Source organism: Zonotrichia albicollis, chromosome 16 (genome assembly GCF_047830755.1).
Source record: "Zonotrichia albicollis isolate bZonAlb1 chromosome 16, bZonAlb1.hap1, whole genome shotgun sequence".
In the NCBI taxonomy this organism is placed as follows: domain Eukaryota; kingdom Metazoa; phylum Chordata; class Aves; order Passeriformes; family Passerellidae; genus Zonotrichia; species Zonotrichia albicollis.
Genome location: NC_133834.1, coordinates 12,030,948 through 12,045,220, shown reverse-complemented (window position 1 = coordinate 12,045,220; position 14,273 = coordinate 12,030,948). Strand labels below are relative to the sequence as shown.

Genomic DNA, 14,273 nt, shown 5'->3' with positions numbered 1-14,273 from the left:
AAACCTGTTGATTCCTTTACCTCCAATCTCAATGTCTGGTATTACTATCTGACAATAGAAAGTGTGTTTTCGAGATACTCTGATTTTTAGATGGACCCAAATCAATTTTTGGGATTGATATCATTCTGTTATTAACAAACTCAACTGTTAGACCTCACTTGATTCTATGTGCAGTCCCACTCTTAGTCCCAGGTTTAGTTTCCATCATGTCTGATCCTCTTCCAGACAGAGCTGCACCTCACTGCTCTGCCTTCCACTAATTGCTTCTGTAGGTTTTTAGACCTCTGCTTTACTTTAGACATTTCATGCTCTGGGACTTTATTAAGAGAGCAAGGTAAGGCAAGCATAGCGAAACAATTACATTACTTCAGGCTTCTCATTCAAACTCATCCTTTCAATTGCAGATACTTTGAAAATTATAAAGAAACCACCACTCTCTTTTCTTAGCATCTCCTATGACTGCTGAGCCTTCCTTGCAGGTTTTGGATTTGGTAAACTCGTATGGACTAAATTACTTTCTCTGCTATCTCTGTTTTCTTCGTTTTTCTGTTAAGAGAAAGCCTTCTTTCTCATTAAAATATAATAATAATATTTTTTTAAAAAGTTATTTTTGACTCATTTGTAGGGGGGCACCTCTGCTTTTCCAGTGGCATTTATTTGTGGAAGGTATTTGCTGTCAAAGATTTGAGATCAGTGACCCTCCTTGTAATTCTTTCCAAGGTGTGACCGCCATGAAAAATAAAGAGAATTTAGGATAAATGCTCAATTGTTGCAAAATATGTATCTGGATATGTCTGTGTGAAAGCTGGGATGAATGGCACAATTCAAAAGAAAAAATGCTCACAAACCACATTGGGGATTCATTCTTTCACAGAGGCATTTCCTCGGTGTCTCCCCACAATTTCAGTTGGTTTTAATTATTGCTCAAGACCCTAAAAGAACAAATGCTGTAAATATTGCCTAACATAGGTGTTGATTACAAAGAATTAATTACTGGAACAGAACTCTGGGCAGGACTTCCAGCCCATGTCTTGCAAGCCCACAGTGGTGTTACATATCTTACATTGCTGGAGATTAGGCTGGTTTTGAGTTAGCTGGATTTTCTCTATCATTTCTGTTCTCCTTGTGAAAGTGTGTTTTCTATCAATATTTAGAAAACTACAGATGCAAGTGAAGAAATGTTAAGGTTGTCTGGCTGATTTTTTTCTTGGTTTTTTTGTAATTGCCATTTAGGTCAGTGCAATGTCTCTTGATTTTGACAATTTAGGAGTGTCCCTAAAGGCCACACTTTATCATTTGACATGTCCATCATTTCAGTTATCAATTTTTCCTGGACTTTCTCTCAAATCTATTTCCACCTATTTACTTAAGCAAACTCTTCTGGGCACTGGTGTGTTGGGTTTGTTCCTTTTTATTTAGTTAGTTGCATTTTCCTTTCTAAGACACAAATTAGCAATAAATTTATTGGAGAAAGTTACTTCTAGCAATGCCTATTAGTTGGAAAGGAGTGATTTTCCTAAGGCAGGCAGACTGCAGCTGAACATCCTCTTACACAAAGATAACTGCCCTGGATTAGATCAGTTCTCCATCCAACACCTGTAACGGGAAAGGAGCAAAAGAAAGAAAAGAAAACTTGTTAGACTGGAAAGAGAATAGTAGGCAGTGTAGTCTGTAGTTCTTTGAACATTATGTAGAACTGTATTTTGCATTTTCCTTAATTGTATTAGTTTTTACACAAGGCTGTGTATTTGGAAAGAAAAAGGACAGAACTTACATGGTTCCAGCAGCAGATCATAACAATGTCACTACCATATTTAGAGTGGTCAATACTCAACCTTGTTGAATATGCAAAAATACTTAGAGCATCCAAATTTCACACAGATGATGTATATGTTGTTCTTCCTTAAAAGAAATGTTTTCCAGTACAATTCCTTTAAGTCTTCTTAAATGCAGTTGCTTGCAAAGTTATCAACAGAATATCAAGTTCTTCAAATTCATCTATATGATTTATAAATTCCTTTTATATTCCTTATAAAATATGGTATTTGCACTTTCTAAGATATATCTAATTTATTTGTATTGCCATAATGTTGATTTATGTTGTATCACAGGCATGTAAATCTTGGCAGAATTACTGTGTAACTTTTTTGTCACAGAGAAGGACCCAGCCAAGTCCCAAAGCCACAGCAGTAAGGCAGTAACAGAGAAATCACCATAATTACAGTATTTACCTTCACATGTTCAGCCAGCAAAGCCTAAAAATTGTGAATTTTTCATTTTCTTATTTCAAATTCAAGGTTTCTTTTAAAATTTGGTGCTACATGAGGATTGAAATCAATTCATATTTCAGATTTGAAAATTTTTGTACAGCAGTATTTCCATTTGCTTGCTTTTTATTAGGGCTTTGCTAAGCAATATTTGTTTCATTTCTTTATTTATATAAAAAAAAAAAAAACCACAGTGAAGTACATTTGATGGAACCTGATGCCAACAGAGCTGGATTTGATTTTAACTTGTCTCACTGATGAATTCATTCAAGAAATGCCTGTTCTAACATTGACACACAATATATGTACAAAGGAGAAATGAAATAATGAAGCACTGCTTAAAAAACTGCCAGAGAAAGCAAAGTGTGAAGTTTTGGTTTTTGTTTTGGAGTTGCATTATTATTTTTTCAATTAGAAATTTATCAAGAGGGAAGTTTTACAAAAGGAAAGCCTCTAATACTGTATTACTGTTCAATTTCTGATTAAAATATTTTAAGTCTCACATGGAATGGTAAAAATTCAATGAAAATATAAAAATGTCTGAGTTAATTTCTTTGTTATGGGGTTAAGTTTTTTTTATTTGGTGTGAATATTATGTGGATTCAGGGGTGTTCCTAAGATATACAATTCTTTCCTTTGAAGGACTGAAAGATGCTGTTATGTACATGGTGCAGCCCCCCCAAAAAAATGAGAAAAGAGATGAAAAACTCTTTGATTTATTCCACAGTTAAGAGCTGGTCAATAATCCAGCTCTTGAACAACAGCAAAGCTCTGTTCAATTGGCAAAATCACTGGATAATTTAGATGACCTGAGGTCACCTGAGTCTCTAATGTCTCACCCCTACTCAAAACAGGGCTGACTTTGGAAGACAGATCCAATAATGTGATGCAAATATCTCTGACATTATAAATTTGAGCCTGAACTTGGACCTTGGGAGTCTCCTGGTAGCAGTGTTGGCTGAACCAGTCGACACTCCTTTCATTAGTGTCCTCTGAGAAACTCAGAGCCAGAAATGATGCTGCCATCCAAATTCCCAGTTTGCCGCCTGCTCTTTGCACACAGAGATTTGTGTGAAAGGACGAGCTAAAACACGTTGGTGACTCCCTCGTCCAGCTATGGGCAAGCTTTTACACCATCACAACTCCAGAATTGTCACAGACATCTTTTATGAAAATTCTTTTCCTTAGGATTTTTCCCCCTGAGAAGCTGAGAGGCCTCAGGAACAAAATGTAAACAATGATTATCTGCTGCTCTGGAATGCAACAGGTGCATCTGGGATTGGTCTCATGTGGTTGTTTCTAATTAATGGCCAATCACAGTCAGCTGGCTTGGGCTCTCTGTCTGAGATAGCAGCTTTTGTTATCATTCTTTCTTTTTCTATTCTTAGCTAGCCTTCTGATGAAATCCTTTCTTCTTTTAGTATAGTTTTAATATAATATGTATCATAAAATAATAAATCAGCCTTCTGAAACATGGAGTCAGATCCTCATCTCTTCCCTCATCCTCAGACCCCTGTGAACACAGTCACAGAGAATTGCTCCAGAATGTGGCACTGCCATCCAAATTCCCAGTTTGCCCCTCTTTGCAGGCAGAGATTTGTGTGAAAAGACAATCTAAAACTCTTTGGCGACTCCCTTGTCCAGCTACAGGCGAGCCTTTACACCATCACAACTCTAGAATTGCTCCAGAATTGCTCTTCTCACTAATCCCTGTTGTTGTTTTTGTTTCCCTGTGCAGTGCCAGGATTTCCCTACCCTGCTGCGACCGCAGCCGCCGCGTACAGAGGTGCCCACCTACGAGGCCGGGGTCGCACGGTGTACAACACGTTCCGAGCAGCAGCTCCCCCTCCTCCCATCCCAGCCTACGGCGGGTAAGGAGCTCTGACACTCTGAAATTCCCTCACTCACCTCTGGCTCAGCATGGATCCCGGGAGCCTGGGCACCGTTCCCAGCCCTGCTGCATGCGGGTCGTGCCTGCCCGGCACCGGCGCCTCGCACAGCAAGGCTTGAAAAATGACTGTAATTTGTACTGCCATGCTTGGTGGCCTTAAGCGTTTCAGATGTCACATATTGTTATGTAAATGCTCCCGCAAACGGAATGCTCCGGAACAGGGAGATTGTTTCGGCTAAAGGTATATTTTTGATGATTGCAAACATCTGGTTATTAAGGAGGTTGGATCGAGGTAACTTCTTTTTTCCTTCAAATCGCCTGCTGGAAGTTGTCTCTGCACCTGAAGGCTTAGTGCTGGATTTTATTTTTTTTAAATATATACTTTTTTATCGCAGTTTGCTTAGTTTTTCTAGTTGCCATCTTTGTCATGATAGAAATCTGGGGTGCTCCTCTCAGGGCCATGGGTTTTGTGTACTTTTGCATAAATAATGCCTTAAGGTTTTGCTGTCAGTGACCTGAATGTACTAAAAGCAAATAGTAAACTAAGGAACCAAGAAGAGGAATTCATAGGATTAATTTCTAGGAATTCTGCAATCTTTTTTATTTCAGAAGATAGTTTGGATTTTATGTATATTTTTGGGGGAAAGAAAGAATAAACAGTTTTTCCTGTCGTTCTGTAAAGGCTGACACAGAAAGGCTTTGTATGCTGCATGAAACACAAAAACCCTAATAACATTAGCAAAAGACTTTCAGCTGTTAAGAAATTAGGAAATCTGTAAAATCAGAAAATTTAGCGGATTGTAGGCCGGAGTAGTACTTTGTCATAAAAACTGGATTTGCCATTACCTCTTTGTAGAACTGTTGGATCTTCCTGGGATGGGTCAGGAAGGGTTGGCACAGGCAGTGACAGGAGGTGATCTCAATCTCTGTCTCTCTCTCTTTTTCTCTCTCTCCCTGCCCTCACTGAAATCCTGTTCAGCAGCTCCTTGGCTCCCACTGGGGATGTCCCCTTGTGCAGAAGCTGCCAGCACAGTCCCTGTCCCCTTGCTCCATTCCAGTAGGTGATGGGTGCCCTGCACCAGTTCCCACAGTTTCTCAGTAAACCTCAGATGCTCCATTAAGCCAAAAGGAGCATTTTTTCCAGACAAATTTGCTAATCTCATCAGTCAGCCTTTGGCCTGAGTTTTCGGGGATTTATTTATCCCCGAAACAGGCAGTTTGACCATGCTCTCACATTGGGCAGTTATTATCTCAAAGAAATGAGCCATTCTAAAGATTAATGTAAAAATCATGCCACAGAATCAGATTATTTTGTACAACTGTATTCTGTTGGTTTATTTGAGTGTTTTGTGTGTCTTATTAAGAAAAATAGTATTGTCACTACTGGAGGAAGACACTTTTCTGAAGTTTGCCTGTATCACCTTTGGGCAAGGATGGTGTCCCTCCAAAGTTATCCTTCTGCTGCCATACTTTCAGTCAGTGCAGGCATTTGCACATGGCAAGGTGGAAACAAGTTAGAATGCCCTGCATTCAGATTTCATTTAGAATTCGTCAGCTACCAAATGGATTCTGCACCTAAAAAAAAGTGGACTCTCCATCTGTACCTTGTTTAAAAGCAAGTTCTTAAATTTGAACATAAAGTGCAATATGTAGTGAGATAATGAGGTGGGCCACTCATTTTCATGATGATATCACACATCGCACCTTAGTTAAATACAAAGTCATAAAGGTAGATAAAAAAAAATTACCAGCTGTGTCTGATAGTTTTTGAATTGGACAGTACTTTTTGGTTAGTATTTGCAAAATGAGTTTTTACTTTCTGCTGAGTAAGTGACTTAAATTTGCCTTAATTTAAGAGACCGCATGTGGGTGCTCTATGTGTATATGTGTGTGGTGGTATACACATTATTATAATTAGTTCAGTGACTCAGCAGCATGAATTCCATTTCCAAGAGCAGCACATGTATATCCCCATGTAATTGTACTGCTGGTTGCCAGCACCTTTAGCAGTAAGTTAGATGTGTGGGCACAGAGAACTCTGTTGCAGGTCATTGCAAAGGTTCTGCAGAGGGAGCCCTGCCTTGTCACAGGTCCCATCATCTTGCTCTGATGGCTTCCAGGTGTCTGTCAGGAACCCTTGCTAATCTGGGGATCACCTTGCCACCAAACATAATTTGACAGTGCAAAAGGTTTCAATTACTAAGCCCTGTCTTAAATCATGTAGGTCTTAGTTCAGATATTTAAGTTTTTCCATCTACCTGTGCTTTCCAATAAGCTCTGCTTTCTGAATTGCCCATTTTGTAATTCCTACAGATATGTATAATTTCTGCACTGAATTACAACATGCTGTAATTCAGTACAGAAATTATACATATCTCTGTTGCCCTGATCCACAGCTGGGGTAATATAGCTTTGTTTTCCCATAATTTCTTTGGCCTGGCATATTAGATCTCATGTTGGTATCTTCACTGGTACAAGAATGTAACATGGAATTGCTGAGTGATTCTTTGTTCTCTGCTCACCTATTCAATCCCATGATCCATCAAAAAAGCAATAAGGAATTTCCATCAGAAAAAAGTCTTGGATCAATGAAAATAAGTTATGGAAATGTGGGTTTTGGTCACAACATGAGTAGAAGACAAGGAAAATTATTAAGACAGTAAAGACATCACAGAGAATGAATCAGCTTAGGAAAGGAAGCAAATAACTTGGAATATCATTTGTTGATAAGAAAAATAGAGTAAGTTTTGAATGCTGTTATGCAATCAATTTAGTAGCAATTTATTATTTTTCACTCAAGGAAGGCACCCAGACTTACAGCCAAGTAAACAGTTTTATACTTGTGTAATTGTTTTTATTTAATGACTGAAAATACTTATTTTCTATAATGAAAGCTATAATTTTAATAATAAATTTACATTAAAATTCATCAATGTTTAATTAGAAAATATTTCAAGAAAGAACCTACATGTAGTTGCAAAATATAAAGCTGAACATTGCAATTACCTCCTTCAATTTTCTTTTATTTCATTAACCTTAGTCCTTGATCTACCTCTAGGTCTTGTACTCATAAGGCAGGATGAGTTATGGTGGTTCCTGTTGAAAGGTGTCTTCTGCTGTGCCTCCCACTTACTGGGGGGCAGCAGACAGGCTTTGCTGGGTCCCAGGGAAATTGCTGGGTATAACCATATTTAAGGCCATTATTTTCTTATAAATCAAAGATTAGCCCGTGTGCTTTAAAATGTGTAATTTAAAAATTGAATTACTGTTCACGAGATACATGGAACTACCCCAGTAATTAATGGATCCTTCACTTTTGAGTGAGACATTTCATAATTCCTTGAGATAGCACTTTGTTTATTAGCTCACAGAAAGTACTTCACTTTTAGCATCTGTGGCATCATCTCTAATGCCTTGAAATATGAGAATGTGCAGTTTACTTACAAGTACATATAATTAATGTAAGTATCATAAACCCCCCTGACACTGAAATGGGGAGTAAAGCTTGGTTTGTGTGAGAATACTGAAATGAAAATTTAGAGTTTGGAAATCTGCACTGCATAGGGAGCTTAACCTCAAAATGGTGCAGCAGGAGAGGGAAATGAGATCTTTAATTTGTTGTCAAGAAAGCCCAGAGTCAAGGTATATCTGGTAGTAGAGCAGTAGTAGATAGCAGGAGTAGTGAAACTGCTGAGGAGCCTTTCTGTTTCATCATCCTTTGCTTTAAATTCTCACAAGTTTAGTGTGGGGTGACTTTGTCTTCACATTCCCTCTCTGCTCCTTTCAGCTCTGATGAAGCTAACAGAGAATTAGCTTGCAGTCTGTATCTCCTCCTCTGCTGCCTTTCCTGGGAAAGCAGAGGAGAGCAATATGCTTTTCTCTTTGAAAAGAACAGTTTAAAAAAACCCCAAAAAAACAAACCCAGCCCTAAATAGAATTGCGAATTTGTGGGCAGTGTGGAGGAGAAATAACAGAGGCTATTCAGAAACTGTTCCTCTTGTTAAAAGAAACATTCTCAAGTGCTACTTGCTCACTGATTCAAAATGAAAATACAGCTTCATTTTCTTATTCTGCATTCTAAATTTAAGAACATTAGTATGAGTTACTACATCTACTCAGGTTGCTACGGGGTTTTCCCACTCTATTTCCTTGGGCTCATGTAAACTTCCTCTTACTTTGGACTCTGCATATGTGCAATTGTTGGAACAAAAAATGGGTTTTGCCAGCATATATCGATTCATGTCTGCAGCTTTGTTCTCTGCAGCAATTCCCTCAGTCAATATCGCAGAGCAGAAAATGTAACTTGTCCATGGCAGAAACTGGAAAGGCAAGTAACTGGAATTAGAGAACATTGTAAAGAGTCGAAGCTGCCTCTTACAAGAGTTTCAGTTTGATGTTTAGAGCACTTAAAACTCTGTTATTAGATGTGGAAAAGTGTTGCTTTAGTTCTGTCTTTGGTTTAAGTGAGGCTGGTTTATTATACCAAAGGACTTTGGTTTAATAAGGCTGTAGCTGCATCTCTTCTCTCATTTATCTCATGAAGGCCCCAGATAAAGGGTTCACGTAAAAGGTGAATTCCACACCAGGAGCTGGACAGTGCAGGACAGTGAGGATGACCCTCCCAGCAACCAGAAAACAGAATTTTGTATAGCTGGAGAGGCAATGGTGAGCTGTGAGCATTGCTGTGCCCACGAAGAAAATCAGGGATGTGCTGCCCATTTTTTCCCTTGAATCCACCCCAGGCTGGGTGTGCTGCCCTGGGCAGGCCGTGTGGGGGAGGACCATGGATCCTCAGCTGCTGGGAAGTTTCTCAGCGAAGCTTTGTGCAATCAAGGGCTGTCTTTTCATGTCACTGATAGATTATTCAACACAATCCTTTTGAAAGATGAGGACAGAAAAATGATAATGAAGACAGATGTAGTTCTGCCAGGATATTGTAAAGGTGGAATCTAAACTACTAGAGAGTTTGTGTTAATATAGTTACAAAAAGTGATGATAAGACATGCAGAGATCCTTAAATAAAGGAGCTCCTTAAATAAAGGGACTAAACCCATGAAAGTCAGATGTATAATATCTGATGACAAAACAGCTCCCTATTTAGAAAAAGATAATTATAGAAAATGATTGCAACATATGTTGATATTTAGATGCACATTTTCCTATTAAATCAAGATTTCTCTCACTTCTCTGAGTTTTCCTTAGCACAATAAAATAATAGAATACAACTGAACAAATCCCCCAAATGTGTTCTTTTTAATTCCTTCAGGAAGCACATTAACACCATTCCTTGGATGAAGTAACTCAGATTTCACTAATGTGGCTGTTTAAAAACCCCTGTGTTATTTTACAAGGAGCAATAGACTTACCTGCTTACCAGGGTAATTTTTTTTTAATATGAAGTGTAAAAGGAGCTGTTCTAAGATGGGTCCCTGTGTGATGTTTTCAGTCTCTTCCCATGCTCAAGACATCCCCTTTGTTTTCTTCCTAGAGCCTCAGAGAGAGAAAAAGGGGTCAAAAGCAGAGCAAATTAAACAAAATTAATAATAATAATAATTTAAAAAAAAACATTGGAAATTTATATACTAAAAGAAGGAAAAGCAAAACTTAGGTTTTGGTGGCTTACACTTTGTACTTCTGATGAAAGCAGCTGTTAGAAAATACTTTTGACTCTAGTAGTAAGATTTGATCAGGAATCAAAAAATTACACAGACACTAAATAGAGGAAATATTCTCTGAAAAATCTATGAAAGTGTGAAGAATTACTTCTCTTCAAACTTCAGGAGAAGCAGAAGGGTTTTTATTAAATATCACTGTCATAATGCAAGATCATAGAGAGGAAGTAAGATAAAATCAGCTGATTTTTTTTTTGTAGTCAAAGTCCTGCTTGGGACTGTTATACTCATTTGCCTGATTCTGTCACTTCATCTTAATATTGGCCATGTCTAATGATGGAGTTATGCATATATGTCTCATTTTAGTGATGGGTACATTTTTCAGCATAGTGTTTATGAAGTGGTTTCATTTAGAACCCGAAATAAGTTTCTGTCTGTACATGACTGGAAGGAAGACTGGGGTGGATGAATGAACCTGTCCAAGATTACAACCAGTTTCACTTAGGAATGAAAAATTTATCAGCCCCTTTTCATCTTTGCTGTGTATACACAGATCACCAAGAAGAGAAAGAAAAAAGTTTCCTTTTCTGACAGATACGATCTCAGAAGATTATTTTCTGAATAGCAATGTTTAATAGCAATGAAGAGTGGGATGTTTGAATGTGCAGGGATGGGTTGGCCTCAGCTGGCTGCCAGAACCTCACCCTGCTGTGCTCTCCTTCCTCCTCTCAACAGCAGAGGGGAGAAAGGATGTAGGGGGATAGAAGAGAATAAAGATAATGTAGAAAGTAATCTCATCCCTAAGGAGTTGCAGCTGGGCCAATTATCAAAGATCAGTTACAGGCCTGACTTTACCAGGCCACAGTTGTAAGCAATGAGAAGCAGAGTGCTAGAAAAGAGTGGGGTGGCTGGGTGAGAAGGGAACTGGAGTCAGTTGTTGCTTTGGGAAGAGGAAAGAGTCAGTGCTGTGAGGAGCTGTCCATGAGAAACACCAAGAAGATATGGAACTGTTGTGATAAGGAGACAACAGCATGGAGACCCTGTGATAAGATGACAGCAAAAGGAGGATGGAAAAGCTCCTGGGTTGAGATAAAGACAGGGACATTTTGTGCTAATTTCCATCATGGGCAAAACAGACTTGACTTGAAAAATGAATTTTTTTGCTACTGAAGTTCAGTTAGATGGTTATAAACAGAGGTAGGATCTAAACCACCTTCCCCCAGATTGTCCCCCATCTCCACCAGGAGTGGCACAGGGATGTGAGCACCTGAGGGCTGGGGCTGTGGGGTCACAGGAAACTCAGTAAACTCAGTATTCTTTGTGTGTCATCTCATCCAAGTCCTTCATGCTGTCCATGATTGTGTGCTCCTACCTCACAGTCGTGTGGAATGCTTTAATCCTTATGTGCAAACAGGTAAAGAAAAACATGGAGTGTTTTAAAATAATCAGAGCATCCAAACCAAATTGAAGGTGTGCTGCAGTGTGAGCAACAAACTCTCTGAAAGCTGCCATTTTAGACCAGGTTTTGCATATTTTGCTCTGTAGACATAATAAATAGAAAAATATATGAGTAAAGGTCTGACCCTACTGAAACAAATGGCACACACTCTGATTTAAGTGGAGCTGAGTTTTCACCTGTTATTATTCCATAGCAAACTTTTATCATCAGTGTGGTTTTATCCATGTCCTTGTGTGCATGTATGCATATTTATTGTTTTCTCAAGTGATTCAGACTTAGACCCATACCAGCTCAGCCCTGTGGGATTTGGTCATTGACTTCAATAGGTCAATTATATTTCTGACATCAAAATTCTTCTTGGAATTGCAAAATGGCTTAGGCTAGCAACTTGGTAATAACTATTATTCCTAGATAATAGTATTCCTAAATTGAAAATATTGTTTCAAAAAATTCCTATTGTTTTATTAGCTCACACATTTAGCCCTTGAAACAGCTTGGGTTGATTCTGATATGGGAAATAGACATTTCAGGTTGCAGAATTGCCAAATGGATTTAAAATTACAGGAATGACCTAATGGGTGTAATTGTTAGGCCACTGTTGTGCAGTTGGAGTTTTATTTTGTGTAATCATTTAAGCTGTCTCTGTCATACTGTGTCATTTATCCTGGAGGGTTTAGAATTTTCCCCTGTTTACACTGATGATTGATCTTAGCTGAAATGAGACCATCTCTGGGTGAACTGGTAACAGCAATGTTACCACATTTTTTTGAGAGAAGAATTAGTAATGTATCCAACCAACCAAAACAGGGGAGCTCAGAACCACTGTCATGCTTGCCAAAGCTGTAAAAGGCTCAAGTAGGCAAAGTTATAATTATTTTTTTTCCCAGAAGCATAGCACCCTGAAATCCTCAATAGATCAGTTGTCACTATTGGTAATGTGCATTGAGCCAACCATGCAGTACCTGTGGGTTCTCTCACCTCTGTGTAGATAGACTGAATATTGAGATTTGACCCAGTGGGTAGAACACCACCTGTGTAATTATTTCACCCCCTCCTATCACTATTTCAACGGAGGCTGTTTGTTTCCCATCTAAGTAAGGAGAGGTAACCCTTTATTTCAGAGGGTCAGCAAACCTGCAGGATGAGAAAGCAGTGCTTCAAGAGTTAGGCTTTTTGCAAAGATATTGAAACTGGATGTGGGATTGGCCCATTGAAAATTTTTATAGGAAAGAAAAAATACTGTCAATATGTGGCTTCTTAAAGCTAAAACAGGGGTAGAAAAAAAGCCCCAAAACTTTAACAAAAGTCTTTTCCAATCCTGCCATGCTTTACCTTTGGCCAAGCATTTGGCATACTTGATAAGATGATGTATTTGGTACAAGTTCACTTCTGATAATTACTACCAACCTCCTTAACCAATGTGAAGAGTGCCTTCCTACCCCCTTCCCCTGTGTTCTTGTGAGAGACTAACCTCAGCTGTGCAGGGGTTGGTGGCATTTGCATGTGGAAATGCACTAATATGGATGTTTTTCTTTGTGTGTGCATCCTTGCAGTGTTGTATACCAGGATGGATTTTATGGTGCAGACATTTATGTAAGTATTCATTGATGTGCATGCTGTCCTTGTACATTACCAGAGTCATTCTTTTTACAAGTTTGCTGCCTAGCTTGACTCTGTTTTGTCTATTTACCATCCCTTGCCTGTCAGAAAGAATTGAGAAGAATATCTCTCACATTGGAAGACCTTTCTGTTCATTACATCTATCATTGTTCAGTGGAGCTGAATTAACTCTTCAATCAAATGCTGAATGAATGCAAAAAGATGTGAAAAATGTATGTGTGTGTGTGTGTAGGGGCGTCTCCCTTCGTAATTGAAGTTCAAAGATAAAATAAAGCAAAGCACGAACATTCTTTTGCAGATCCCCAAAAGCTCTTAAAAAAAAAAAAAATCAAGGCAAGCTGCTTATTATTAATACTTGAAGTATGAAAGTTCTTCATGGAGAGATACAGGTTTCCCAAATCCAACCAGCACTGGGGATGTGTAGGTGCCATGGTGATAGTGGAGCTTAATGACATATAAATTTAAGATATGGCAATGTATTCTCTTTAATCTGAGTACACTGCCAAAAATTGCACTTCTAGAATCCACTAATTTCAGTTTAAAGGAAACGGGCAGAGACTGCTCACAATACAAGTGGATAATTTGTTAGGAAAGATTCATAGTCCTGGATCCATCATTATCTATGCACCTAATTGTTCACTTGTTTCATCTTAAATAATATGTTTGGTTTTATTTTTGCCATTTTTTCAAGTTTTCATACATTGCTTTTCTTGCCAACTTTATCTTGAATGTGTGCAAAGAGTCTCCATATGTCTGAGCATGCAAGAGGTTTCAGGGGGTTGAGGCCAAATTTCACTCTTCCAAAATTCTTATACCTGATTTGTAGATGTAAAATATCTCATTGATAGTAAGTAATACTTAATTTTGTTATTCTTTTAATAAGACAGCCTCGTTCTAAGTTACAGGTATTATCTTTGTTTCACTAGATAACTTTCTGTAACCTACTTGTACTTTTTCAGTTGAGATAAAATGAGACATGAGTTGCAATTTGTATCAATATTAAAAATTAAATAGGCAATGCTAGGAAACATCCCTTGTCTTCATTATCAGCAATCTTCTAGAACTATTCCCAGGGGAACAGATTTTTGTCAGTAAGTTTTATATAAAGAAGGAAAACAATTTGAATTTATGGATGAAGTAGGTTCTGTTTTTCTGACAGAAGTGGCAAGGCTGATCCTTATCTGAAAATTCATTTGTGCAGTTTAAAAACATATTTAAAATAAATCAGTGAGATTTAAAGTCCTCTCCCTATGTACTTATGTAGCCAGTGATGTTATCAGTAAGATATTGTTCACAACACAAGAATCACCCCCTGGCTAAAGGTTTGCTCAAGCCAAATAGGTGGCTCTGATCTCACCCAAACACACTGCTGCCCAATTTTTGAGCTGTATTGGACACACTTTGCACTGTGGAATTTCTTCAGT

General features: G+C 38.3%; 1 protein-coding gene across 50 annotated transcripts in view; it reads left to right on the top strand.

Annotated features, from left to right (window-relative positions):
- Nucleotides 1-14,273, top strand: part of RBFOX1 (RNA binding fox-1 homolog 1) — a 1,150,782-nt gene that overhangs the window by 1,099,812 nt on the left and 36,697 nt on the right. For 47 of the 50 annotated variants that reach the window (XM_074553000.1, XM_074553022.1, XM_074553009.1 and 44 more), the window contains 2 exons: nt 4,006-4,138; nt 12,783-12,822. In XM_074553000.1, the coding sequence (XP_074409101.1) occupies nt 4,006-4,138; nt 12,783-12,822 (173 nt within the window). The remainder of the gene's footprint in view (nt 1-4,005; nt 4,139-12,782; nt 12,823-14,273) is intronic. The other 3 variants (XM_074553010.1, XM_074553007.1, XM_074553011.1) reach the window with 1 other exon arrangement.